This window comes from Scleropages formosus, chromosome 24 (assembly GCF_900964775.1).
Source record: "Scleropages formosus chromosome 24, fSclFor1.1, whole genome shotgun sequence".
In the NCBI taxonomy this organism is placed as follows: domain Eukaryota; kingdom Metazoa; phylum Chordata; class Actinopteri; order Osteoglossiformes; family Osteoglossidae; genus Scleropages; species Scleropages formosus.
Window position 1 is genome coordinate 8190922 of NC_041829.1, and position 27081 is coordinate 8218002.

The following is a 27081-nucleotide window of genomic DNA, read 5'->3' on the forward strand; positions in this document are numbered from 1 at the left end:
CTGAATACATGATGAATGTAGTCATCAGGTTCCGAGCCACCGTGGGCTGGTTGGCCTGCGCAGTGAGTGCGAACGTGTGTGAGAGCGTGTGTGTGAGTGTGAGTTCGAGATGGAGAGACAGAGAGAGAGAGAGAGAGAGAGAGAGAGATAGAAAGATAGAGAGACAGAGAGAGATGGGGGGGCTGTGCTGTGACGCGTTCGACTGTCCGCCAAACTCCGGCGGCCGCGCTCGCTCCCTCGCTCTCTCTCCTCCCCTCCTCGCTCTCTTTCTCTCCCTCTCCCCCTCCTTCCCCTCCACCTCCTAAAGAGAGAGGAGCGTGCGCCGCGGCGACCGAGAGCACCGAGCAGCGACAAGCACAGGACCTGCGGTAAGAGCCAGGGGGAGCGTCCGCCGCTCCGTCGCAGCTCCTCTCTGCCTGCCGAGTGATAGCCGGGGGACGCGCGCACTTACCCACATCCCCTCAGCCTCCCTCCGTGTGCATTCCTGCCCTGTTTCCCGCTGGTTTTCCACATCTCACTGGGAGGACACCTGGGGAGAGGCGGCCGCACCGAGGATGCTAAACAACGCGACCGACTGCGAGGAGGGCGATGGAGGACCCAACAGCCAGGGTGAGTGACGGAATCTGTCAGCGAGCGGGAGGTGGGGGGGGGGGGGATCCACGATGGGGGGGGGGGGCATGCCCCCACCACCTCCTCCTCCTCGTTCACTCCCTGTCCTGCTGGTCCTGCCTCTGCCTGCTTGAGCCTCCTGCTTCCCCGCCACTGCAAGGATGCTGTGAGCGGAATATCAATTGGCTGCTGGGGGCCTTACAGTGGCAGTACATCCGAGGCTCACATCCCTGGTTCTGTAGCACCCGGTGTATGTGTGTGCCAGCGTATGTGTGTGTGTGTGTGTGTGTGTGTGTGTGTGTGTATGTGTGCGTGTGTGTATTGAACCTTCATGGCCATGGGAATATGCCCCTCATGTTCCGCTCTACTCTCTCGATGATGCCATGCTCTCCTCTGGTCCACCTGAGTTGGGGGGGGGGGGGGGGGTGGTTCATGCTCCGCTGAGTTTTGGGTCCGCAGGTGGAAGCATTGCCCACCCCCCCCACTTTCACCCCCCAGTCCTGCCTCCATGGATGGGCATCCCTTTATCACCATGGTGTCCTGTGGCTCTACCGTTAATAAAAAAAAAAAAAAGAAAAAAAAACATTTTTAAAAAGCTCCATGAATATTTAACTTCATGCAGGTTCCTTTTTGAGGAATTTGCATGTTGCGTCAGTACGCATTCCTGCCGATACAACGTGGACGTTAAAACAGCCTTGGCACAATTTCACACGCGACGCATCTTGCAGGATAACACAGATAAATCTGTCAAGCGTATCAGATTACTCAACCAATATCTTAATCTGTACTCTATCTCTCTAAATATAGTGTATGCGTGTTTGTATGTGTATGTGTGTACGCGCACGCACACGTGTGTTTCTTCGCTCCGCTGTGCACACATGTGAGTTTTTGCAGTTTTTATTCATTGTAGCTGTAGAGCAGCATCAAAGACTACCCACATCTAATTAAACGGCAAGGGCGAATATAAACGTATCATCCGCATCTCGTCTGTGTTTGTATAATGAATATCATATAAAATAAAATGTTTTTATAATTAGTTCATATAAAACCTGGACTGGCTTTGGGCACCGCTGCTGATCATATCTGTGCGCAAACCCTTTATTTCCTTGTCAGGTCACTCTGACTTATTGCCATAGCACAATCACAATATTCTCATGACATGGAATACAACGCCTTATATAACAATACGAATCGTTTATTTGCCCGGTGCTATAGCGCAGTTCATGCTCTTATGCTGAGATCAGGTTTGAGCAGTGTAATCCTGGTACAGACCGGTGCGCTGCAACGGAGCATCTGTTCGCGTCCCGCTTGAGCAGGAGGAGCACCTAGGGCTGCTGGAGATGCGCTGTCTGTGGTGCTGATGGCGCCTCCTCAGCAGCAGCTGTCCGTGGTGCCGACGTCGCTCCTGGAGCAGTCGCTGTCCGTGGTGCTGAAGTGCATCGGCCGTACTGCATCGGGGTCCTTTCACTGGGGCTCTGTTAAATTGAATAGCCGGAAAACATCAAGTGCGGGAATTCATTTCTTTGCCCAACCGTCAGCAGTTTTCACAAACCGCATATCCCGTCCTCTGGGACATCGCTGTGGGAGACTCAATCCCTTCCCTGCCCGCAGGAGGATGGGCTGGTGTTGTTCTTGTTTGGATTGTGGAATTGCGGCTTTCCCAAACATCTCGGCTGTGCTCCCCCTCCTGCTTTAGAGTGGCTGCGCCGTCCGTCCGAGACAGGCTGTTGGGGTAACCTCATTTTGGAGCTGTCGGTACCTGGAGGCCTCGTGGGACGCTGTTGCCGCGGTGGCCACACCTGTTCCGCCCTTGTTGCTGAAAGACGGAGGCTGTTCGTATCATAGCAGGCAAGGCACCTCAGCTGGTGAAGGGAAAATGACGTTGGGAGTGAAAAAAGTGCCCGCTTTGCGAGGAGGGACGTGTGTCTGGAAGCAAGGAATGGCCTGTGCTGAAGGGTGCTGGTTCAACTCCCAGAAGAGACCCTCTGAGATGTGGTTGCACAGATAGAATTCCAATGAACACAAGACTTTGACAAAGTGATACGGGAGCCTAGTAATTCTAATGAGAAGGAATGGACAGCTGTCAAAGCCGGAACTCATGCTGAGAAGACATCGGGTGCCGTTCACGTTTCTGTGTGCGTGCGTGAGTGTGGTTTGGGAAGAGCAAGTGTGTGGTCGAAATCTTGGTGTCAACGTGTAGCTCTAACAGGGGGTCCTGTACCCTCGCAGTATTTCTATTCATTTTAGCCCTAAGATCACCAAGAAGCAAGTAAATGTTGTGGTGGAAGACTGGCTGGACACATGTGCCAAAATATGCGGTGGGGGACTTACGTGTGTGTGTTTTTGTGTTGTGTGTGAGGTGGCTGCTCTTCATACTCCTGTAATGGTGTCACACAGGTCACCAACTCCGAGCATCCCTGATGCCCCATCCATCAAGCTGCCACGTTCACATCGCTTTGCACTCCCTGCTCCAAAAAACCGCACTGCTGAAGAGCTGCTATTAATGATGCTTTAGCCAGGCTGACTGAAGGATGCTGGGAACAATTCCCCAGAGCATCTTTCAGGAGAATTACTTTTTTAAATATATAAATTATTCCACTTGCTATGGATTGTCAGCATCCCAGAGAGGCATTAAGATGGAAAGATGATCATTTTTCAACCCTCGCCATTACACGCACACGCACGCACGCACGCACGCACACACACATACACACCACTTACATAACGGTTGTCAGCCATCAGATTAAAGAAGTATAGATATGATTAGTCACAGTTTTATTGCTGTAGTCGACTGCATTGTAGGAAGTAACACCACAACTGCTGTCATTATTTCTACTACAATAGAAGGATATTAGTAACAGTATTAATAATAGTAATTACATGCAGGGTAATCAAAATTCCTATCTCCCTCATAATTATTACAATAACAAAAGCATCTGAAGAGGTAATATTTGAGCTCACAGTTTTTACAGATGACAATTCCATACTTTAAGTTTTCCAAGAATGAAAATACCTTACCAATTAAAATGGGAATTATCCGGAAAAGGTTTTGGGTATTGTACTATTTTCAATACATTTGGGATGTTTCTGTGCGTTTGCTATTTTTGTATGTTTTACTGTTACTACTTGATTATATGCATGTGCTCTGAATTTTCTGTATTTTTACCACACTGGATACTCAAATTATTCAAATTCAAAGATGTGGAACATATATTGCAACCTAATTAATGTGCAAGGACATTTGGTCATTGCTGTTGCATTTCTGTTTGAAAGCTGTTGCTGAAATATGGACAGGAATTGTAATAGCACAATTTCTCCCCAAAAAGTCACAAAGTATTCCTATTAATAAAGCCATACCTGAAAATCCAGGAAAGAGGGGCTCATATCTTTCAAAGGTTGCTGACGTAGTGAGACTCAGAACATTTGACTTGCACGGCGATAATTCCAAAAATCAGTGCCCAAACACACTGACTTCACCCCTTCTCGACGAAACCGGAAATTGATTAAAGTTATGCTCGGATAGCCGAGTATGTAATTAAGAACTGCACTCACGATTTTCAAATAGAAAAGTGCATTTGTTAACAGGCCTTTAATGAATGTCAAGAGCAGAATTCCAAGGAAAAGAACGAATGAAATGTGCAAATTCCGAGAAAGCGAGCAAAGGTCTCAAAGAGTCACGGATACAGACAGACTGCTTTAGAGGAGACAAGGTGGAAAGAAACACTGCAGAAATTATGAACTCGCTTGAACAACTAGATGCAACATAGCGTCAGGTTCAGGAGCTTGCGCTTCGATATTGTGAGATGGTCTTTGACTTTGAAGATTTTGGAGATCCTACAGCTAATTAATCTGTAAATAAGGCTGCATTCCCACCTGTCCCAGCCTCCCGTCTCTGCCACCTCCCCACCTGCTGTTTTGATCTTTGCGAAAACTTAAGAAGGGATCTTGTCTGCAAAATGTTGATGCTGCGATGAAAGAACCTGAAGTTACAGCTGCCTATCGCTCTTAGTTACGTTGAATTTATAGTGAAGTGCAGAACCCTTCTCCAAATACACGGGCATTTGGGCCAGGTGGAGAGTGCTCAGGCACCAGTCACAGGTTGGATTGTTCAGAGGGCTCAGTCCATATTCTTGCATGATAGACCATCAATGTGTCTAACTGCCTCAATAGCCCACAGTGGAATATTCATTTCAAGGACAGCAATTTGAAGTGCTCAAGGTGGCCTCCTCTTGTTTCTATGACTGTAGGCCACCTGACTCAAGCCTCCAGAGATGTATCCAACACATCCTTTGCACTTAAAGGCCCCTCTGTGTGATTGTCATGATTTTACAACCCCCTGAGTCCAGTGGCCTAAATTTATTGCCTTTTTTGACAGAACGACTGGTATGCGCGGCGAGCTGAAAAATGGTGCGATCCCACAGCCTTCGTGATTGATTCTGCCGACGCTCCTGGTTTTGATCCTAATGATTCATTGTTTAGCGTTGCTCATCAACAGCTCCTTCGGCCAGCCGGGCTCAGACAGGGCGCCGCGTGACAAACTCTTTTAACCTGGACGCACGGCAATAGGAAGAAAGAAGCTGTGTCCATATCTAAAAACGAATAATGAGCAGATATTGAAAGAGTTTTTCCTTTTTTTTTTACAACCATGTTATGCCAAGTTTATGAATAGTTCACGCTTGGTTTTGTGACATCAGGAAGACACAGTTTGTAATTATTCCAATTCTCTCTGTTACCTCCGTGGTGACAGTTCCTCTTAACTGCAGCCAGCGTCTTTTTGTTGATGAGAAAGACCAGAAAACGAGTCTTTAAAGCTCATCTCCATGGTTACGCGGTTACCCGAGTAATGGCAGGACACGATGGGCTTCTGATCTTTTTCAGATTTATACCTGGCAACTGCTAAATGTCCCTTGTGAATACGCCCCTGTCTCTCAGTTGATTTGGGTAGGTAAAACAAGCGAGGGAGAAGACACACCGCAATGTGTTTCGTGCGGTAATTTCCCCTGTGTGTGCACGGCTTGCCGACTGCGGCGTCAATTACAGTCACGTTTTTTACCTTCTCCAGCTCACGCGCTACCTCTCCGCCGCAGAGTCAAAAGGTGCGTCGATTGACAGCCTCACGACATTCTACGTGTTCTTTGTTTTTTTTGATCCTCTTCATCTGCTGAATGGGACTGGTGGGCTGCGGGACGGGATTCTGCTAATGCAATTTGTTAATGGCCTTTTGCTGGAGCTGCTGTTGAATTTCGGGCAAATCCCTGCGTGCGTCGTTAAAAACGCATCATTTATTAACGGTTGCCCATCCTAACTGGCAGACTGAAGCTTTTGATGTTGGTCAGGTGAAGTTCTGACCGTCCGTCAGAAGGTTCAGGGGCGGGACGGGCATGGGAGATCCTGTGTCATACACAGTTTTTTTTTGTTGTGCCGGATGGATTGTTTATAGCGCAGGCCTGGAATAATAACACATTCAGACACGCAGGGAACTAATTTAATTGGCGATGATGAGTGGGTGGATGGGTGCTTGGAGGGGTGGGGGGGTGGGATGAAAGACGGGAAACTAAATTAGAGCTCAGTGAGGAAATAAATAAAAGCGACTCGGACAGAGGGGAGGGGGCCTGTAATAGACAAAAATTACAGGCTGCATGTGGCGTCGCCGATGGAAACAGCCAGAGGACGGTTCCCATTGACGGAAATCCTCATGTGGCTTGGGTCTGCGGCTGGTTGGGAGACAAACCACCGACGGACTTGTTGTGGCGGGACTTATTGTAATTATTTCAATTATCTTGCCAATGAAGCTGCGTCCATCGTGGCTTTCCGTGATTCTCAGCTCCGTCAAGCTGTCCAGTGACAGCCAAGTCCTGCCCCGGAACAAAATTGTACAAGTAAATGGCAAAACAGGTCTCTCTCGACCGGAAAGAAATGACAACTGGAAGTATGGACTGTTGTAACCCACAAGGTAGCCTTTAGAGTATTCACAGTATCCAGATAGGTCTTTGCTCCTGCTGCCCGGAGCCCTGGCCAAATCCTCCGAACTCCCGACATGGGAAAAAGGAAGGTTAGGAGCTGCCAGGCCGATCATATTAAATCCGATGTTCTACTGAACCGATGAGGGAAGCTGAGATAACAAACGAAGCTGGATGAATGATGGAGGCACATCAGGTCACTGGGATCAGTGTGGGTAGACCAAGACTAACTGGACAGCCTATAGAAATCCTCGTGACCTTACAGTGATGGAGTCACTGCTGCTGGAAGAGATTTTACATGGGAATTCTTTACTGCATGGTTTAGGCACCTGTATGGCATTTGAAAGGGCTACCAGCACACAACATGCTACCAATTCATACACTTGGATAATTTTACTGCATTGGTTCAGGGTAGTGAGGGGTGCAGTGGCACGGCGGGTTTGGCTGGGTCCAGCTCTCTGGTGGGTCTACGATAGGAGTCCTGCTTGGGGTGCCTTATGACGGACTGGCGTCCCATCCTGGGTGTGTCTCCTCCCCCTCCAACCTTGTGCCCTGGGTAACCGGGTTTGGCTCCAGTTCACCGCAACCCTGCTCGGGACAAGCTGTTTCAGACAGTGTGTGTGTGGTTCAAGGTAAGTACCCTGATCAAGGACACTGTAGCAGGAGTAGGACTCGAACCTGACTCCTTTTAGTGGAAGGCTGTGGCTCTAATCACTACGCCACCTGGTGCCTCATAGAACCTACAGTCTGTTCAGCAATTTTGGTGCAGTGGGGAAATCCTGATTAGCCACAAGGTAGAACAACTGCATTGGCTTGCCTTTCTTCACTGTGTGAGAACAAACATAAGAATTACACATATGGAGGCAGTAAGTAGCACTGTAGGTAGAGCCTCGAAGGATCCGAGTTTTAATCCCTCTCCTGCTCTGGTATCCTCAGTCAAGGCACTTACCCTGAACAAATACAGTGAAAGTTACCGAGAATTACAATAAATACAAATAATTGTCACAATTTCAACATAAAAACCTCACATTGCATGCAACCTTGGAGAGAAGAGTTTGCGAAATGAACGAATAATAATACTCTGATGTGTAGTCATTCATTATAACAGCGCTACCAGCAGCTGCACTATAACATTCATACCATCCCATATTGTACCAACTCCTGTTCTGATTCCAGTTGCTTGTTGCTCCATCTCCGGGGAAAAATGTCCATGAATAAACGGACAAAATGGAAAAAGTTGGGTGTGCGTGTCACATTCGATGAAAATGTGCGTCAAGCGGCTGAAAAAAAAGCATACGCCGATTAGCACGTTAGCTTTAGCCAAAAAAAAAAAATCAAACGGCCGGCGAGCGTCGAGAGCGAGAAAATGAGGCCAGTGTGTTAGCTGGGAGCTTCGCGGCAACAAAACGTGGTGCGGAAATCCTGTGTCAGCCGCCGTCGGTACTGAGAAAGAAGCCCAGATGGCAGACAACCGTTTCTGGAACGCTGACCGAGCACAGGACCGCTGCTCCAGTCACACACCTGACTGCGACCGAACGTCAGCTGCAGCGAACGGTTAACGCAGCCACACACACACACACACACACGCAGAGCGCAGATATTACCGCAGAATTTGTATACACCTTCACAACGGTGCAGCACTCTGCATAAGGGTGTGACTTAGGCAAACGCAGTAAAATATGTGCTGTAAAATGCACATGCCATGTGCTCCGCTTGTGCCCAGAATGAGCCATGTGCCTCGGTCAAGTTTGTTTTTTTTTATAGTTATGTCAGATGGCACCATTTATTTATTTCATTTAGCCGTGCCAAGAACACAACATGTTTCCACTAGTACTCATTCCCCCCCAAAAGAAGCAGCGTAGTAACAGGAGCCGCAGAATATACGACGCGGCCTGTGCTCGTTTGACGGAGTTATTTTTGGAGCGCGGCAAAATCCTCCGAGATAAGCCATTGCGGCAGCGTATATTAGCGAGCGCGCCGCAAACACACACAAGATTTAGTCTTGAGCGAAGCGCACAGGGGATGCTGAGACGGTTGCTACGCTAATACGCGCTCGGAATAATAATTAACTCCGGCGAAGAGACGCGGATGCGCGCGCGTTGACATCCTCGACGTTTCTCGCCAACGTTCGGAGTCTTCGGATGGCGAATAAAGAACGGCTCCAGATGTGAGATGCGCGGGTTAAACGTAAATCAGACGCGCTGCGAAAAAAGGTCGAGTCCCTTAGTCCTTGATGCAAGGACTCTTGTCCTGGTTTGCTGCTTTTACAGGATGATAAATTATCCGTGAATAATTCATGTCTGGTGCACAAAATATGTCCCTTTGAACTGTTTTTGTTTTTTTTTTTTTTTTTTAAAAATTTGCACTGACTGTTGCATCAGTATTTTCACATGTGGAAAAACACTGCTGTTAGTATGTAGCTGTAATGAGGATTAAGTTTTAATTTCTGCTAATCCTCTTTTTTTCCGAGCGGGGCTGAGATGTCGTGCGCATTCCGTGTGCAAGCGCAATCCTCAGAAATGCATTATGCACCACTGACAGTGAAATGCACAGATGAACTTTTAAAGCTCACGGCAGTTTCTGCAAAAAGCCGAATGTCGGTACATTGATGATGTTGTCTGGTAGCAAGACAGGAAGGGGGGGTAGTGTAGTGGGTGGAGCTACTGCTTTCTAACCCAAAGGTTGCAGGTTCAAATCCCATCTCTAGCTGTAGTACTCTCAAGCAAGGTACTTACCCTGAATTGCTCCAGTAGGATTACCTAGGTGTATCCATGGCTAAATAATCATGAATATCTTAACCTTGTGAACTGCGATGTTAAGGAAGTTGAAATAGATGTAAATGTGTCATTTGCCCGCTGGATACAGCTGACCTAAGTTTGGCTGTAAATGTGCTCACTTGGCAGGAGGACTGAATGCATGGTTGTCCTTCCTCTTCATGGGATGAGCGGGAGAGGTAATGTTGGGACTAGTGATGCAGGCAGGGAGATGGAAACAGCACCTGTCTTCCCAGTCAATCTGCTGCCACTATGTCTTATGAACAACATTTTCATGATAAATGTTAATTTATTTCCATTTCATTGTTGTCAACATAGGGGGTGCGGTGGCGCAGTGGGTTGGACCGCAGTCCTGCTCTCCGGTGGGTCTGGGGTTCAAGTCCCGCTTGGGGTGCCTTGCGGCGGACTGGCGTCCCGTCCTGGGTGTGTCCCCTTCCCCCTCCGGCCTTACGCCCTGTGTTGCCGGGTAGGCTCCGGTTCCCCGTGACCCCGTAAGGGACAAGCGGTTCTGAAGATGTGTGTGTGTGTGTGTGTTGTCAACATTGCGCAGTGAGGTTTATGCAGAACATGCTTTGGCATTGTGGGGCATGAGGTGGCGTAGGGTTTAGAGCTGCTTCTTCTAGACTCCAGGGTCTTTGAATCCCACATACCGCATCCGTGCCCTTGATCAAGGTATTTACCCCGAATTGATGCAGTAAAAATTACCCAGCTGTATAAAACGAGTAAATCACTGTTAGCAACATCGCACTGTAAGTCACTTTGGAGAAAAGTGAAATGAATAGATATAGATGTCAAGTTTCATTGCATCCACGCTCCAAATTTTTCAGCGATGACCCTGAAGCCTTTGTCTCGTTCTCAGTCGGAGCTTCCTGTCGAGCGCGGTTGAGAGTTCGCTTGACCCCTGTGCTGTGAAATTAATGGCCTTCGTGCTGATTTAACTCTCCGGAAGATAATTTGATTTATGTCATCCCACAGTTTTATTGTGTGCGAGGTATTATGCTGAGCTCAGTTGCAAAGAGACCTTTTACCACAGTAGCTGTTTTCAAACTTCACCTGTTTTTCTGAAGATTGATTATGTTATGATATTATATTGTATTTTCTGATACATTCAGGACTCATTTTGATTTTAATTTCGCATCCTGACAAATGAGTGCAATAAGAAAGAAGTGGATGAGCCGATGGAATAATTTCCAGTCGATTATGTAACACATTTTCCTGCTATTTTGTTACCTTAAAGACAGCGAGAAACATTTTAAAGGTCATTCATTTCCATTTTGCAAATTAAAGCCCCGAATGCGTATCGTTCCGTCATTTTGTCGTCCCTCCTTGTCAGAGCCCGTCAGACGCGAGGCGGTGCGCGGTAATCTTTCACGACATGTTTCCTCGAGTCAACATGTTTTATAATCGAATCCAAGTGTTTCAGGCGTAATCCCTCGAGGATTATTCGGCAGCTGAGCTCGAGATCAACGAACGGCCGATATCGAAACTCAAAGGTCACTGCCAGACCTCCGCCGCTCTTCTCAGAATCCCCTCCTGTTGGAAAAGTCTGTTCATCACCAGAAGACGTGACAAGTTCTTCCCACATTATCACTAACGTTCTAATAATGTGCAGCAGCTTGGAAATTGTGTGTGAAATACCACACCTGGTAACATCTTGGCATTTTGCAATGTGGAAAAATCTTTAAACGGGGGGGTCTGATATCTATAAAGGTGCTTGCATGGTCTCTCACTGGGAGCCACAGTATCACACTCATGGTCCCCTTGGAAGCTATACCGTCCCATAGATATTCCCACTGGGATCTGTACCACCACCTTTATGACCCCCATTGGGAGTTCAAATAAAATATGGATGGTCTCCATTAGGATTTACACTATAACACAGTGGTTTCCATCGGGAATTGCACCATTGCACCTGTGGTCCACTTTAGGAGCCACACCATCACACACGATACCCAGTAGGGATTACCCCCGAACATGCATGGCCCCACTGGGAGTTACTTCATCGCATGGATCACCCACATGGGAACACTTCTAACAGCCAAGGGACACGTGGCACAGCGGGTAGTGCTGGTGCCTCACAGCTTTTGGGCTCCGGGTGTGGATGTGGATTTGAAATATGACTCGGTTTCTATATGGACTTTGTGTGTTCGTCCCGCGATCACGTGAATTTCCTCTCACAGTCCAAACACGAGTGTCTCAGGTGAACTGGGGTATCTAAATTTCCCGTAGTGTGTGTAAGATTGGCTCCCTGCATCTGTCACAGCGCTCCAACACAAGGCAGCATAGCACTTACAGATGGATGCTGAAATATTTTGGCATGTATGTGTTTATTTGCCCATCTACAAACCTAAAAAACCCCTCAGCTCTGGCACAGCACAGCTCAGCCTTATATGAAGATAGATTGCACACATTTACACATTTCTCTTCTATATGATCTTGATGAATTTTATTATTTGACGCACCGCATGTCCCAAACAAAACAGCAAAACATAAACTTCCGACTCAAATGACATCAGAGAACTTATATATGCTTGTTATTACAATTCTTTCGGTGAGATCCGATTGCAGTGTGGAAAAGCACTATGTAATACCCCTAATGAGGTAATGCGGCACTTTGTTTGTGCTGAGGAATTTGGTATTTATACAGGGTGGATGTTTTGTTACTGCATTTTATACCATTTATTATTATTATTATTATTATTATTATGGCATCTTGGTTGCATTAAATTGTCTAATATAAGATGTGTAATTATTCTAAAATGCACAAAAGGCTAACAACAATTTACATAGTGGACAAGGGTTTCAACTGTTGCACCCTTGAGAATCAATACTGTGGGCATAATTATTATATCTGTCAGTTTTTATAGCTGTGTCAACACCTGAAAAACTGTAATCTATACAATGCATAAGGAAGCCTGTGAAGCAACTACCTGCTGTACTTGGAAAAAATACAAGTCAAAAATTTTGTATATGCACGGAAGATATGTATTGATGGGATTTACTGCCCTGTTGACACACACACACACACACACACACACACATTGTCTGAACCGCTTGTCCCAGACAGGGTCACAGGGAGCCAGAGCCTAACCTGGCAACACAGGGTGCAGGGTTGGAGAGGGAGGGGACACACCCAGAATGGGACACCACTATATTGCAAGGCACCCCAAGTGGGACTTGAACCCCAGACCCACTGGAGACCAGGACCTGGTCCAACCCACTGCACCACTACCCTACCCTACCCTACCCTACCCTACCCTGTTGACTGCACTAATAATTAAAATTTGTGTTTGGAGTGCTGTCCATTCAAAGTAATTTTTACTTGTCCACAGCATCTTTAGTTTCAGGAGAATTATAAGACTTTTCTCACTAATGTTGGATTAACTTTTGTAAATTGCCAATTGTCTGACATTTTTCCCCAGAATAGCACAGTTATGCAAGTCGCTTACAGTTGAGCTACAGCATGCCATGCGTGATTAATGAGAGTGACAGGGCAGTGATAGCGGGTAGACAGCTGACATGGGCCTCAGACCAGCGGGTTTGTGAAATGACAATAACAGCAACAGAATAATGGAAGGAAAAAAGTATTTTCTGCAGGACCCCCTCGGGGGGCCTTTCTGCAGAAATCAATTGGCTGGTTCGACGACAGCTGACAGAGGAAACTTGCAGTAAGGCTTTTGCACCCGTGCTCCTATGTATGATCATCATCACCTGCTGGAGGTGGCATAATTTTCACCAAAGGGAGGGGCTTAGTGTGGAAATGAGTATCGCCGAAATCCGGGCCACACCTCCATGTGCTTTTCAGTCATGCCAAGTAACGTAGCGCTCCCTTAGCACATTGTACAACTGATTTATAGCTTTTGTGAAAGAAAATATTATTTTTGGTAAGTCTTACAGATATGCAGAATTATTTTTGGTCTAAACACTACCGATGTGTAATGATGATATTTTGAGGAGCGCTTAGTTTGAATTTTTTCAAGTCTTATTTAGTGAGATCATCAATCAGCAGTAATTTATATGTGCATATATTTTTGCTTTGCTTATAGAATGCCGCTTGAACCCTATAAAGATGTTCATTATTGTTTTATTAAATATTAAAATCAACTTATAACACTAAATTTTAAATGTTAAAATAAACAAACGACTATGATTTACACACCTGATTGTACTTACCTACTTACTTTAACCGGTTCAACTTGGGGTTCACTAATTTTCGCAACTGCGCTACTTCCATGTTTCTGCTGCATGCAAGATTTCCTCTAAAGCAACGTATGAACTTTATCACTATGCACCTATTACGTCCGATGAGAAAGACTGCGTCTCACTAAATAACCATTTCGTAGTAAAACTAAGGGGTACAAGGGCTTCACGTACTCTCCAGCAGCATTGTGAGTGCTGGCTGTGGAGCTCCGGTAAAAGCAGAGCTCGGCGTCGGTACGTGCTTCCCGACGGGCACCGATGTTCGCTTTTCGGCTGCTGCTTCCCGGCGGCTGTTGATATCTGCTTTTCAATGACTGCCTTCTGACAGGCAGGGGCAGAAAACGCTCGACTGACGGATGTGCTGATAATTCCCGTGCCTTAATGTCATGTATATCGAGCTTCAATGACAGCAACAAATAAATGCAATTGATAGGAGCAACAGCCCTCTCTGCGCCAGAGCTCTGATCAGATATATTTTTTCCAGCTCGCACTGAAGCGCTGTGATGACCTTTGATGACCTTCGTGTGCCGGACTCCTTAATGCCATATCTCCAAGTGTCAAATAAACACAGGGCCAAATGCTGAAACGAAGCTCAGAGCCAACGTGAGGGTTTTTAGTGCCCCAGGCAAAAATCGATCAGGCACCATCACACTTCCATCTCTAAATTAGTAAAGGTGTATCACGTACATATATATGACAAAGGATATACTTTAAAAACTGAAAAGGGAGTGAAAACAACATTTATTTTCGACACAGAACAAAGAGAAATGGAAAATGTCGCCTAGAAAGGTGCAACATTTCAAAGACGTAGTGGCGATGCTTCATGCCTCGTTTAGGCAGCAAGCATTTAATTTTCTTCTAAAAGTTCCTTTGTTATTAAGCAAGATTTCTAATATAATTTTTTTCCAAAATGACAATTTCACTTTTGAATTTGTGTTCAAAATTTTGTGCCAGCCCTCACAAAGCTGCACAATTTTACAAACGTTTCTTCGGTGTTACAGAGCGAAAGTGAAGCGGAAGCTGCCCTCGGGTGCGTCGCCGCTCTGTAGAGGACGACCCAGGGGGGGTCGGTGCATGTTTGATGCCATCGGGCGCTTTTCATTGTGCGAGCGGCCCCCACCCGGCTGCATTGTTAACGAGGCAACGGAACGCTGGCTGCGGAAACGGAGAACTGGCCCAGCAGGCCCTCGGAGGAGCGAAATGGCCTTGCGCGGCGTTTATTGACTCACAGCCGCGGTGCTTCTCTCCAGACAGCGAAGACAGTCCATTTACACAACAAAGGGGATGGGCGACGGGGGGTGACATTTCACAACTTTGTGCAGATGTTACAGTTGATTTTTTTTTTTGCACTACAGCTACTCTGGTCAAGCACCGTTCTCGGGGAGTCTGCAGGCAGGATCCCTTATGGGACTTGAGTCAGTAATCTTGGAGTTCCAAGTCCACGTCCTTCACCTCAGTCCCACTTGCTGCACCTAGAAGTGCAATTTCACTGGTAGAGAGGTTTGTTTGTTTTAGTGCTGCACTTGAGCTTTATTTTGGAGTGAATGTAATTTATTCTGCACTGAGAGCAGATAGCATTGTTGTCCCCCAACTGCAAGGCTGTGGGTGTAGATGTGTGTTCGACTCCAGCTCAGTGTTGTGTGGAGTTTATATGTTCACAAAGATTTCACCATGAGACCATTAGACCAAGAGCATCTAAAAACGAAGCTAAAACAAAGGCAACCGGATTTGCATGAGTTTTCTTGAAAACGTTTCATCACTCATCCAAGTGGCTTCTTTTCTTGAAAACGTTTCTTAAGCCACTTGGATGAGTGGTGAAACGTTTTCAAGAAAACTCATGCAAATCCAGTTGCCTTTGTTTTAGCTCCGTTTTTTAGATATGCCGTGACCTGGATGATTGAGAATCTTCACAGACATTAGACCAAGAGAGCTAATAAAACACCTGGACTGTATGTCCTATGGACAAGGTACTCAGAAGATTTATTTATACAACCTCAGTCCAAAACTGTGTTATAATACAGGGTCAGCAGGTGGCGTAGGGGTTAAAACTTCCTCCATGTGCTCGAAGGACCCAAGTACCATTTCCCCTGTACCATTGATCAAAGAGGTTGCCTTATACCGATACAATGAAAATTATGCAGCTGTTCAAAGGCATAAACAGTGTAAGTAGCTAGACACTGTAAGATGCTTTGGATAAAAATGTGAGGTAAATTAATACATGACTAAGACTGTACTGGATTAGACCTTTTCTGCTTACACTGGGTAGGCTGCTTGTGGTCATACTGAGAAAGTGTTAAAGTGCAGCGAAGTACCACGCCTCGATCGTGTGCCATCGCAACATCGTGTTGATAGGGATTGTGAAGCAGGGACTAGTATCATCTGTACGGTTTGGCTTGTGGTTTTTGCACTGGATGGAGAGCAGTCATCCATGCAGATGGAACGAATTCCATCCCAAACTGGAGAATAATCCTACAGAGAGACGCGAGTTTGCGCCTCCAACTCCGTCTTCCCAGTTTCAATATGAACCGGTTTCATCCGGCCCTCATCTTTTTTTCCTTACTGCTCTTAAGAGGATGCCCAGCGATGTGTTCCCCCGTTAGTCTCCTCAAAAGACGCACTTGGAATGTCCCCTCGGGACAGACAGGGAAGTGAGCTCCCTGCTGCGTTGCGTGTATGAACAGGCTTTTCGCTGAGCGCCTGCTGAAAAGGTCTCAAAAGGGCATGGTTCGCATCCCGGCGACTGGCCCGTCTTCGCTTTTCCCCCTGCAGCAGGACGCCCTGGTCGCGTGCAGCGCTCCACATTATTCATGGTGCTCTGAGCTGGGGGGGGTATGACTAAATGGGCTTTGATGTAGGACTCCAACACCGACACGCATCATGTGGAGAAGGGCTCGGTGCCGGGTGCTGGGAGGGCGACGCAGGGCTGCGGCGGTCACAGTGGAGCGCTCTGCCAGGTAAAAAAAAAAAAAACACCAGGCAATATTCATAATATCATTGTTACGTAACACGTTAATTTAAATTTGCGAAAGGTTTCCGTGCAATTATGTTAACGGTTTATTATTATAATTATCTTAGTGGTTCATTAATACAGAGTCCAGATAGGCAGCATCGCATAGAGCCAGTAGCAGTAATGAAATAATTTTAATGGCTTAAAATCAAATTTTGTTTAAGTTCACATCAACATTCAATTTCTGGGGCTGCAGAGGTGGCCGATGGAGCGGGAGGTGGGGATCGGTGGCGTTGTTTCGGCAGGAGAACGGGGTTAACCTTTTCGCTAGCTGTTGATGATGAAAGCTCAAGAGCGAGCCTGCAGGGGCCGTGTGAAGTGACCTGCACTGCGTGAGCATACGCTGTCACCCCCCCACCAAGATGCACCGCTTCACGCTGTCTGATGCCTGTACAAGGATCCTGCAAGGGCTGCTTTGCACCGCTCATATCAATCCCATCAAAACACCACCCCTCCTCTACTCCCCAGATCACAGCATAGTGGGATGGGAACTCAAGTCACCGACACTCTTTTCCAAAGCAACTTAGAATGATTTACCCATTTATGCAGCTGGGTAGTTTTTATTGTACCAGGACAAGTACCTTAATCAAGGGTATTACAGCAGGTGGTGGGATTCAAACCTGCAACCTCTGCATCAAGAGGCAGCAGCCCTAACCACTATTCCCCCATGCTGTCGTTTTTAGCAAAGCTGAAGAGATCCGGGTTACACCAATATAGACCTGGCTGGTAAAGCAGCCAGTAAATCATATCTTATGCTTGATACAATACAAAAGCAAGTGGTTAAAATACTAAGGGGGGGGTCATGGAGCACCGACTAAGTTTCAAAAGGGTGGCCACTGAATTTTATCATTTATTTAAATTATCATGCACTTCAAATGTAAACTTTTCTTGGTGGAAGAAAGACATTTAAGCCAATATTTTTAGAAATATATTTGTAGAAGGAGCTTCTGCTATAGACCACAGGAACAGTGTAAAACACATTTCCTTGCTACATTTGTAAAAGTAATCAATCTGCGTTTCCCAACATCATCGAAAGAATCGCATTTAACTTGTGGTTTCACAAGGACATAGAGGAGATCTTTCTTCTGTGTTTTCATGACTTTTGGAGACAATCCATTATTGCTGCTTTTTGCATATTTGCACACAATGACTTAAACAGTTTATTAGCACAGCGCATACGTAGGCAGCGTGGTAAAAAGCGTCACTGAACTGTACTCATCAACACGCTCATCTGCAGCTCCAAACACATGGATATAAGCACAGATGGCTTCAAACAAATGTTATGCAAACATCTCGTCGCCCTCCAGGGTTACTAAATGTACATGTGTAGCTTTAACTCGGTTGTGGAATTACCCAGTCTGATCTAAAAAACGAATCCTCGCCACTCAGGATAAGAAGGGCAAAGCCTCAAAGTTACGTAATTTTTTTCATTGCACCTACTGCTTTGATCTTTCAATACACACCTCCACGTGTACATTCCCAAACCATTTAAAGCATTGTAATGGAAAAATATGAAAGTGTACTCATTGCATGGCGGTTGACATACACAGTGGTGTGGGTTAGATTTGGACTGTGGGATGAAGGCCTCAGAGGGGTGTTACCTTGGTAACTTTAGCTAGGAATCTAATATGAACTACTTCTGTAACAAAATGTGGGTGAAGAAAACTTTTGGGTTTTTGAATGAACCTAAGATGGGCTTTAGGACTCTTCTTGAATGGTGAAAGGGATTCAGCACCTCTGAGGGACAGAAAGAGTTCATTTACCCACATGGGTGCCAGAACTGAGAACCTAGAGACTTTCTGTGTTAGACCCCTTGCGAGTGGGACCATCAAGCGTCCAGAGGTGGAGAAGCGCAGCGCTCTTTCTGGGAGTGGTAACGAGTGACTTGATGTGTTGCATTTCAAATTCCTTAATGGTGTATAGTTATCCATAGCAGTTGACATCATTTACAGTAGTGAGAGTACTGACTCTAATAGCCAAACATAGATTGATATAATATTTTAATCTATCAAAACCTTATATCTATGTTTTTTATTATTGATGCTCTGCAACTAAGAATTTAACATTTTGGAATGTTGGTCTTTTGCTGGGATCCTCACCAGGTGTGATTCACACTGGAGAATTACACACATGACACATGGACATTGAATTGCTGCAGATGCGTCTGGCAAAGAGCTTTAAAGACATTTCCTGTAAAGGACACAGGCAGCTATTAAATGTGGCACACAAATAACACACCTTGACATAGTCACCTTCTATTAATAGAAGAACTCATATCACATCCGTGAAGCTACCCCTCCAGCCCTTCAGACTCAGGCATGTTTGCACTGTATGTCATGCACTGTTGTCTTGGAAACTGACTCTCACTCTTAAGTTGCCGCCATTTTCCATGTCTGTTTCCAAGACAACAGCTGAGAGCCTCCAAGTGGAGGATGGGAGGGAGTGGTGGTCATTTCGATGACCTGCACCTCAGTCCCAGAAGCTACAAGGAGTAGAGGAAACAAAATGACAAGGAATGGCATTAAAAAAAAAAAAAAAAAAAAACTGTTCAATTCTCATTATATTTGTGAAGAAATGATAGCTATTAATATTTACACACGTACTTAACACAAAAAAGTACACATTAACATAGGCGGATACTCTGTCTCCAGGGTAGTATTTACTTGTATTTGTAAAGTATTTACTTGTACAAGTAAAGTGAATTACAACTTTGCAAAACTCTCTTTGTGCTTATCATATTTCTGGCCTTTAGGTGGTTGTGGTAGTTGTTTTTGTTAGGGTGGTACAGCATTTAATTCACAGTACAATGCGTGGTAAACTACTTTGTGTATCTCTTTACTTCACTGCGTATTGTATATCTAATCATTTCAAAAATATTCCATTATTTACTAACTAACCTTCTAAAGTGAGTTGTGGTGTTAGGGTGGATTACTAAGGTATTTAAGGTACTTTCATGTCTGCAGCTATGTCTCCTTCTCTTAATGTAATGCATAAATTGCACTTTTGCTGAGATGTACATCGCTTTGGACAAAAGCGTCCGCTAAATGAATAAATGTAAATGTAAATCTTTTTTCAATTATTTACCTGTTTATACAGCTCACTGACATTTATTGTTACTGCATAACAGGGTGCGACTGAAAATGAGTATTTGCCTCAATTCTTTGGATCTTTAGAGTAGCTTTAAACCTTCAAAGGTGGGGATTACGCAGTGTTACCAACATATGTCTGTATGACGAGTCTATGTTTTCCCAATGTTTTAAACCAATTTGCAGTATATTTGAAAAGGTTTGAGCATAATACCTGATGCAATTCTCCTTCTGGGCTGTGTGTGTATGTGTGGGGGGGTAATTTCAGCACCGTCTCAATGCCGGTGCTGCTCTGTTGACCTACATGTATTTTGCAATTTTAGATAACTAATCTGCTAAGTGATCAAACCATTAGGGTCTTTAGCACCTTCCCTTATGTGAAGATCCTTTGGTCTGTGTTTCATCAACTTCCAAAGTCCTCAAGAAGAATCCTTCCTTCTGCCTTAAACATATTTCTTGTTTTTTCGAAATAAAATCCCATCCCTCAGATAAAATCAGTGTAAACTAATCCGCTTGTTTCACCATGTTCCTGTAAATCTGTACTTGTTCCAAAGTGTCAGCACCTCAAGCGGTGCAGTTTTTACCCCGGAGACTGTAGTTTTTTCTTTGGAGTAATTCATAAAGACTTGCGAGGCGTGTCAAGGTTATGTTACCAATAGCTTTTGAATGACCATACGTCTTGAAACATATAAACAAACAGTGCAGCAAGGGAAAAAGTGTACCTTTCAATCCACTCGAGATGAAAATTCAGCTCCATGTTCCTGACCTTGATTTACAGCTCGCATCAGCATAATGCACATCTCAGCGATTTCTCACTGCGTCCGAGACCGAGACATGCTTACATTTGAGCCACAGATGGGCTCCGCTTAGCCATCGATCTTTGCTGCAGTTGTACCTGGGTTTACCTGTTATGAGACTAGGATCTGTGGGTAACTGGAATTGGGCAACAGGATCAGTCCTTTAACTCCTCTTCACACCCTCGTGCAATATCGATGTTCTCACCCGGGCTCAGCTGCAGTGTCAACTGTACCCCAAGCTCTTTGGGCTCAATGTAGCTGGGACAAGGGCCAGTCCTTCTGTCGCTGCTCAGTCCTTCGACCCTTTTGACCGCTCAAGTTGGCCAACGCTCAGCATGGAGGTTGCTCTTGTTGAACACACTGTAAGATTACCAATGGCAGCACTCGAGCAAAGACCCCAATTTGGATGCCCCAATTCTGGGAGGGTATCTGGGGCCCCAAAAATCTGCCCGGTTGGGATCCGATGTGATGACAAAGCCATAATTGTACTGGATGTAAAGTCAAACTGATGGATTGAGCCCTTTGTTTTACCAAAACCATGTAAAGCAAAATGTAGTTATGTTAGATGAAGGATAGTACCATACAGGGAGCTCTGTAGAACATGGTTTGGATGACAAGAAAAAAATTGCTTGTAGGAGATATTACACAAGGTAGAAAGAAGAGGGGAGAAAAATCAGAGCCGTACTTGAATTTGCACGCAGCACTGCAAATGTGATCGCTCACGGATCTTGAGCAATTTTTTTTTTTAAAACCATCTCTCCACATTCCTTCTGTACAGATGCAGGCTCTGATTCTGGGAAGCGAGAGCTGAATGTCTGGGGCGGAGAGTATCACAATAATTGGTTGAAAAAAGCACTTGTTAGAGTGCTTCACTGGCCCGTGACACATGCGGTTGTGTGTAACCGTGGCATAGTCGACAGGAGCGCGTTGGCCAGCAGCGCTGGGCTGCACCGGAGCTACTGCACTCTGCCACAGGCCAGCACAAATATAACCGTGGTTGCGTAATGGTTTGTCCCAGAGGATTTGCAGAGGCCCTGTAATAAAAAGAAATATCAAGAGAGTAAAAAAAGAGAGAAGCCGGAGAAAAGAGGATGCTAGATCCTGTTTTCATTTGCAAGATATGAAGACTTCCCTAATCTGCAGGGTCGCCCCAGAAGTTTGGAATCTGTCTTTTTCAAGGACCACCAACAAGCTTGAGCTGTAAAGGGAACGTTCAATTTGATCGGCTGTCGGCCACCTTTGTCTTTTACAGGTGTGTATTTTTTACAGACTTTGGAGGTAAACGCCACACATAGCTGTGTGACTGATCTTGGCAAGATGTGCATAAATAGCTAATAATGGAGGGAAGGCTGCAGGGGGTTTTGAGGGAGGTAGAGAAGTCAGGAGAGGAGTATATGGAGGGGAGACATTGAAAAATCTGCAAAATTGTTTGACGTTCCTTGCATTTAAGGTTGCGAAAGTTTTGATTCTCTGCTCTGTCTCCCTCCCCAACCTCTTCTGTGAGGCCCCTCTCAGTGGGGGTCCCATTGGGTCAGTAGGTTCAGTTAGCCTAAGGCTGGTCCTGATATCTGGGCACTGTTGCTGAGGCTCATACCATATGAACACCTTTAACAAGTTGACCTCTTCGCTGCCCCCACCATGAACTGTTCCTTCCCTGCCTACATATCATGTCGTCCCCTCTATGTAGGTCAGGCATGCAGGCCTGGGACCTCTGTGTTGGTTGGATGGAGCTTCGAAGCTGGGGGAACTTGATTCCGGCCTGAGAGTTGACCAGGAGCCCAAAGCCCTGCTGCTGCAGTCTTCAGCTTTCTTTCTGGAAATTTCCAAAAATCCTTGCGAGATGAACCTGTTTCTTTGTCAGACACCAACCTCCACTCCTGCGTTAGCTGTTCTTGAACATCCCTCCTCCTCCCATTCCTGTCCCCTTCTGTTCCAGCGGTATGTTGTCTTTATGGAGGTGCGGATTCACCAGCCTCAAGCAAAGGGTCCAGGTGTGATCCCTCTAACAAACTCTGGGTCAACGACAAATTTTATCATATTCTTACCCACCAGTTTCATATCCCCTAAGAAATTAATACATAAAACATTAGAAGATTTAAAGAAGGAAAGTTCTTGCAATTTGAGAGAACTATGCAAAGCTTTTGGGAGCCTTCTTCTGTGAGTGGTATCAAGGAATGACTCATTTTACTGTTATTTTAAAGCTAATCTGTCTCTGTCATGATAATGTTTCATAAGCTTATCGTTTATATGAGAGAAACTACTTTAAAAAGATGGAACTGAATCACCATGCATGATTTGATGGCACTTATATGGCTGATTATTACTTCCTTATTTGTGGACACCAGTTGGGAATGGGATTACCAAATCACAGTTACAAATTTTTGAAGATAAAAACACTTTTCCCATTTATTTATTTTTAGGTTGCATTTTCTTTGCTTTGTAAAATTTCTGTTCACAGTGGAGCGAACGCTACCAATATTTAAACAACCAGATCACAGGTGTCAGTAAAGAGCTCCAAAACAAAACAGGCAGGTGGGACTGCCTTAATTCAGCTCAGTTCCATAGTTTTAACAGCTCCTGTCTTGTGTTCCTGAGTGTTATGATCAATGACATGATGCAGAGCATTGCAGATGTTTCAGGTCAACAACTGGTGCTGAACCAGAGTTTGTTTAGATGATTATATTTTCAGGCATTTGAAATTAGTTTTAATGTAGCTCACAATTTTTAAAAAAAAGTCATTCAAAGTGTTCATTTATTATAGCTATGTGTAAAGTTTTCATGGAACATAACCAGTGAATGAACTGAGGCATATCTGTATTATCAATTGGCTTTATGGCAAAAGATGTCTTTATTATTTATTGGCTTTGTGAAAAAAATTACAGGAGTTGCAAACATTTACATATTTAGCAGACAGTTTTCTCCAGCATGACTTCCCATGAACTCTATGTAGTGTTATCAGCCCACACACCTTATTCACCACAGTGACTTACACTGCTCACAGTGGGTCACTCATGCCTACATCAGCAGAACACACTCTGTCTGTGTCACTCACACATTATGGATGCACATGAACAGCAATGTCTTTAGAATATGAGAGGAAACCAGAGCACCTGGAGAACATGCAAACTCCACACAGACTAGGAATTGAACCCACATCCTCTCACACCACCCAGATGCTATGAGACAACAGCGCTACTTGCTATGCCACTGTGCTAACTGAACAAATCAGATTACAGCAGACTTCTGCTAGCTGTTGTGTTTGTATCTTGAAGAGGCATTATGCTGTAACTTCTTCATATAGCATACATCTGTTGAGTCTTTTAAAGGCGATATGTTGCCTTTGTTGGCTGATTTTTTTTGACGTAGCTTTCGGCTATATTCCCTGCTTGGTTCTTTCAGAGGCTGACCTTGAAGATACACACCACAGGCTTATTCACCTCTGTCATTGATAATAGGTAACAGCTACCTGCGGGGAGTGAACTTGTTTTGGAATAGCAGGTTGAACTGATATCCTGCACCTCGACCGGTTTAGCGCAGTCATCACAGCTGCAGTATGACAACGCGCAATACATCAATAAACCTTTAAATGCTGTCCTTCATCACTATATGTCAGTCTGAGTTGTTGAAATCACATTCATCAAATTTTATGTAACAAGTAATAATGAAGGTGTCACAAAGTGCAACAAGGCAGATTTTTCTAAAGGCAATGAAAAACAACTGTGCTAAGTGTGAAGGACACAACATAAGAGCTGTGCTGCAACAAACTAATATGGGATCATTTGCTGTTTAATGCAGATACATCAACTGTTGCATAGTTCTTTGACATTTTTTGGACTGTGAAGATTTACGGCAGATCCAGGCAGGATCAGTGGCCTGATGACTTTCTCCCATTCACATCCTTAAAATAACGGATGATCTTGAACATGGATTTCATCTGGCTATTTAAATGCACTGTCGCACCTTGGTGTAGCTGGGCTGGTAGAAGGTGCAGTAAACTGTCAACCACAAAAACCAAGGAGGGCTACGAGCACAGATTAATAACCTTGAGTTAATTAGAACCTCCTACAAAACTTTGATCACCTTCAGTAAGGTACTTAAATAAACTGCTTCAACGAAATGACCAATCTTAATAAAAAGATTTCAGTCATAGGTCTCGGGAAAAGTGCAGTCAACTGTTTATTTTCATTTTTATAGTTGTAATGCTCTTAACTGTGTGTTAGTTAATTCAGGTCCCCCCTAATGTATGATTTATGTCTTTATGACGTTTGATTGAAAGGACGCTGTATGCTGTGTGCTCAATCTTAAAACGGACAGTAATCGCTGTATTCACGTGAAGAAATTGATATTTTTTCTGCAGTGTCCTCATTATATTGTTTTTCTGGATTTAAATTTCTTCATGTGGTCGAACATCTGTGCTTGGGTCCATTATGGGACGTTGGGTTCTCCGTTGGGATCGGCCGATGCTTCTGCTTTTCTGTCATGCTTGTACCAATGCTCCTGCAATGTAGCCTGTGAGGGGGGTGTTGCGGGAGGGGGCTCCTTGCCAGCCGGACCATTACAGCAAATTAAAGCACACCAGACCCAGAGGAACGATTAGCCTGGAGAGCCAGACAGAGGGAGCATATTAAACAGCCCCTGCATCTTTTTTTATTAATACCTGTGACCATGTCGATAGCTGTAATTCTGCTGTCAACGGTGCTAATTGAATTGCATCAGGCCTGGCACAGATCAAAGAGGTATCTCCCTCTCCTCCGCATCCCTCCTGGACTCAGCCTCGCTTATTTTCCAGTGTGCTCCAAATGACTAAGAGGCCCTGGGACAGTTTGAAGGCTGGGGACTCAGGAATGATGACAGGAGGGGTGTGAGGAAGCTTCCTGGAGATCAGTGGCATCTCAAACTTTGGGTTTCTTAGGGCAAAACAGTCGATGGGGAAGATGTACCCCCATCACAGCTCCTCCACTGGCTTTGCCCACTCCCAGTGGTGAAGGCGGAACCCAGGCTCATTCTCCGTAGGATCCAGAAGATCTACAGTCCCTCATGAAATGCTCTTCCTCTCAGGGTGACTTGCACTGACCCCTAGAGTAGAAAAACCCGTTAGTCCTAGACAATTAACCTGATGATTTAGGAACTGCTCTCCACCACAAAATCTGGTTCAGACTCCATGAAGGCATCTGTGTTTGTGCCCACCTATTATGTTTCCCTGTATGTAAGTGGTTGACGTACAGGACGGTGAGCTGTTGGGCAAAACGTTCTGCTCAGCAGTTGATTAGTGGAAAGTAAGGTGAGAGAAAAGGGAACACTAAATGCATAAGGACACAATGCATAAATGACCATCAAGACATAAAATCATCTGGAGGAACTAGTTGCTGTACAGTTATGTAGTAGGAGATCTTGTACCATCATGCTAAAGAAGATCTCGTATTGCTGTGTTTGATGAGATTTGTATATGTATGCTGTTTTAGCCTATGGAATTGACCAAATTCTTTGATAATGAACAAAGTGTTCCATTTCAGATGCAACCCCTGAAGATCTTTCTGCTGGACATTATGCGGTGTCATTTTTAAAAGTGGATGTGCTGTTCCAGTAGAGCCGTGGTGATAACTGATTTTTTCGCCTTCATGGGAAAGGTAGAGTAGACTAATGAGGTGTCAGAGCTGCCACAAAGTGATGATGGATGCAGACTCAATGGTCGAGGTCGGTGTGGAGCGCTGAGTCACGTGGCCTGGAAATATCCCATATCGGTCAGAGCAGCGAAGAGAGCCACTCGGCACTGGTGAACCGTAATTAGAACTGGTCCCACAGCGAGGGGTCTTGGCAGCAGGCATCTTTTTTCTAACGCCTCTGCAGAGCGTGGAAATATGGCACGGTGGAGGACAGTGCAGAAACCTGACTTGGGACTGAAAGTTTGAGGGCTGGCTCATTTTCTGTGCTTTTATTTAGTTTCCCAAAACTGTAATTGCATGGTGGCAATGGCCTACTAAGGAGACCTGAAAGCTGTGTCACAGCAGGAATCCTGGAGACCTAATACATATTTCTTTCTTTCCAATATTTCATTCCTACAGCCTCACTGAGATCTAAACTAAATAATCCACTTGTGAGACCTTTTGTTAAAAACAATTTTTGTTTTTTTTTCTTAGCGATTGTTTTTTGTAGATTTTTGGTCACCTGAAGCAATGTTTAGTCTATAAATATGAATATTCTGCTTATTTATCATACCTTGTCTCAGTGATACATTGATTTGGCCTCTAGAAGAATTTATAACATGAAACATTAATTATAACTCTAAGTAAATAACCTTTGGCTCTTCAGTTATGTACTCACTTATGTACTTCTGTAAACCCTGGGCAGGGTCATGGCAGTCTGGAGCCTATCCTGGAATCAATAGGCATAACACTGGGGGGTTCACCATGGATGGACCACCAGTCCGTCACACTTCGGATACCGTTTGCACAGACTTTATTTAAATATGTGAAATATTCATAATAAATAAATGCCTTGATGAAAACCAAGTTGTTAGACCTATGTTGGTATGGGTGGGATGACGGGCCACGAGTACATACAACCAGAGTTTGCAAAGAGATAGACAATGTCACACAAAATGCTTTTCATGTCAGTACAGCATGCTAGCTATTGCTCCTCTTGTTCAAA

The 27081-nt window shown here is 44.9% G+C and overlaps 1 protein-coding gene across 1 annotated transcript in view; it reads left to right on the forward strand.

The window, feature by feature from the left end:
* Positions 1–205: 205 nt before the first annotated feature.
* slc12a5a (solute carrier family 12 member 5a) overlaps positions 206–27081 on the forward strand; it is a 94470-nt gene continuing 67594 nt past the window's right edge. The window contains exon 1 of the mRNA XM_018756104.2: positions 206–609. Within this exon, the coding sequence (XP_018611620.1) occupies positions 555–609 (55 nt within the window). The 5' untranslated portion in view covers positions 206–554. The remainder of the gene's footprint in view (positions 610–27081) is intronic.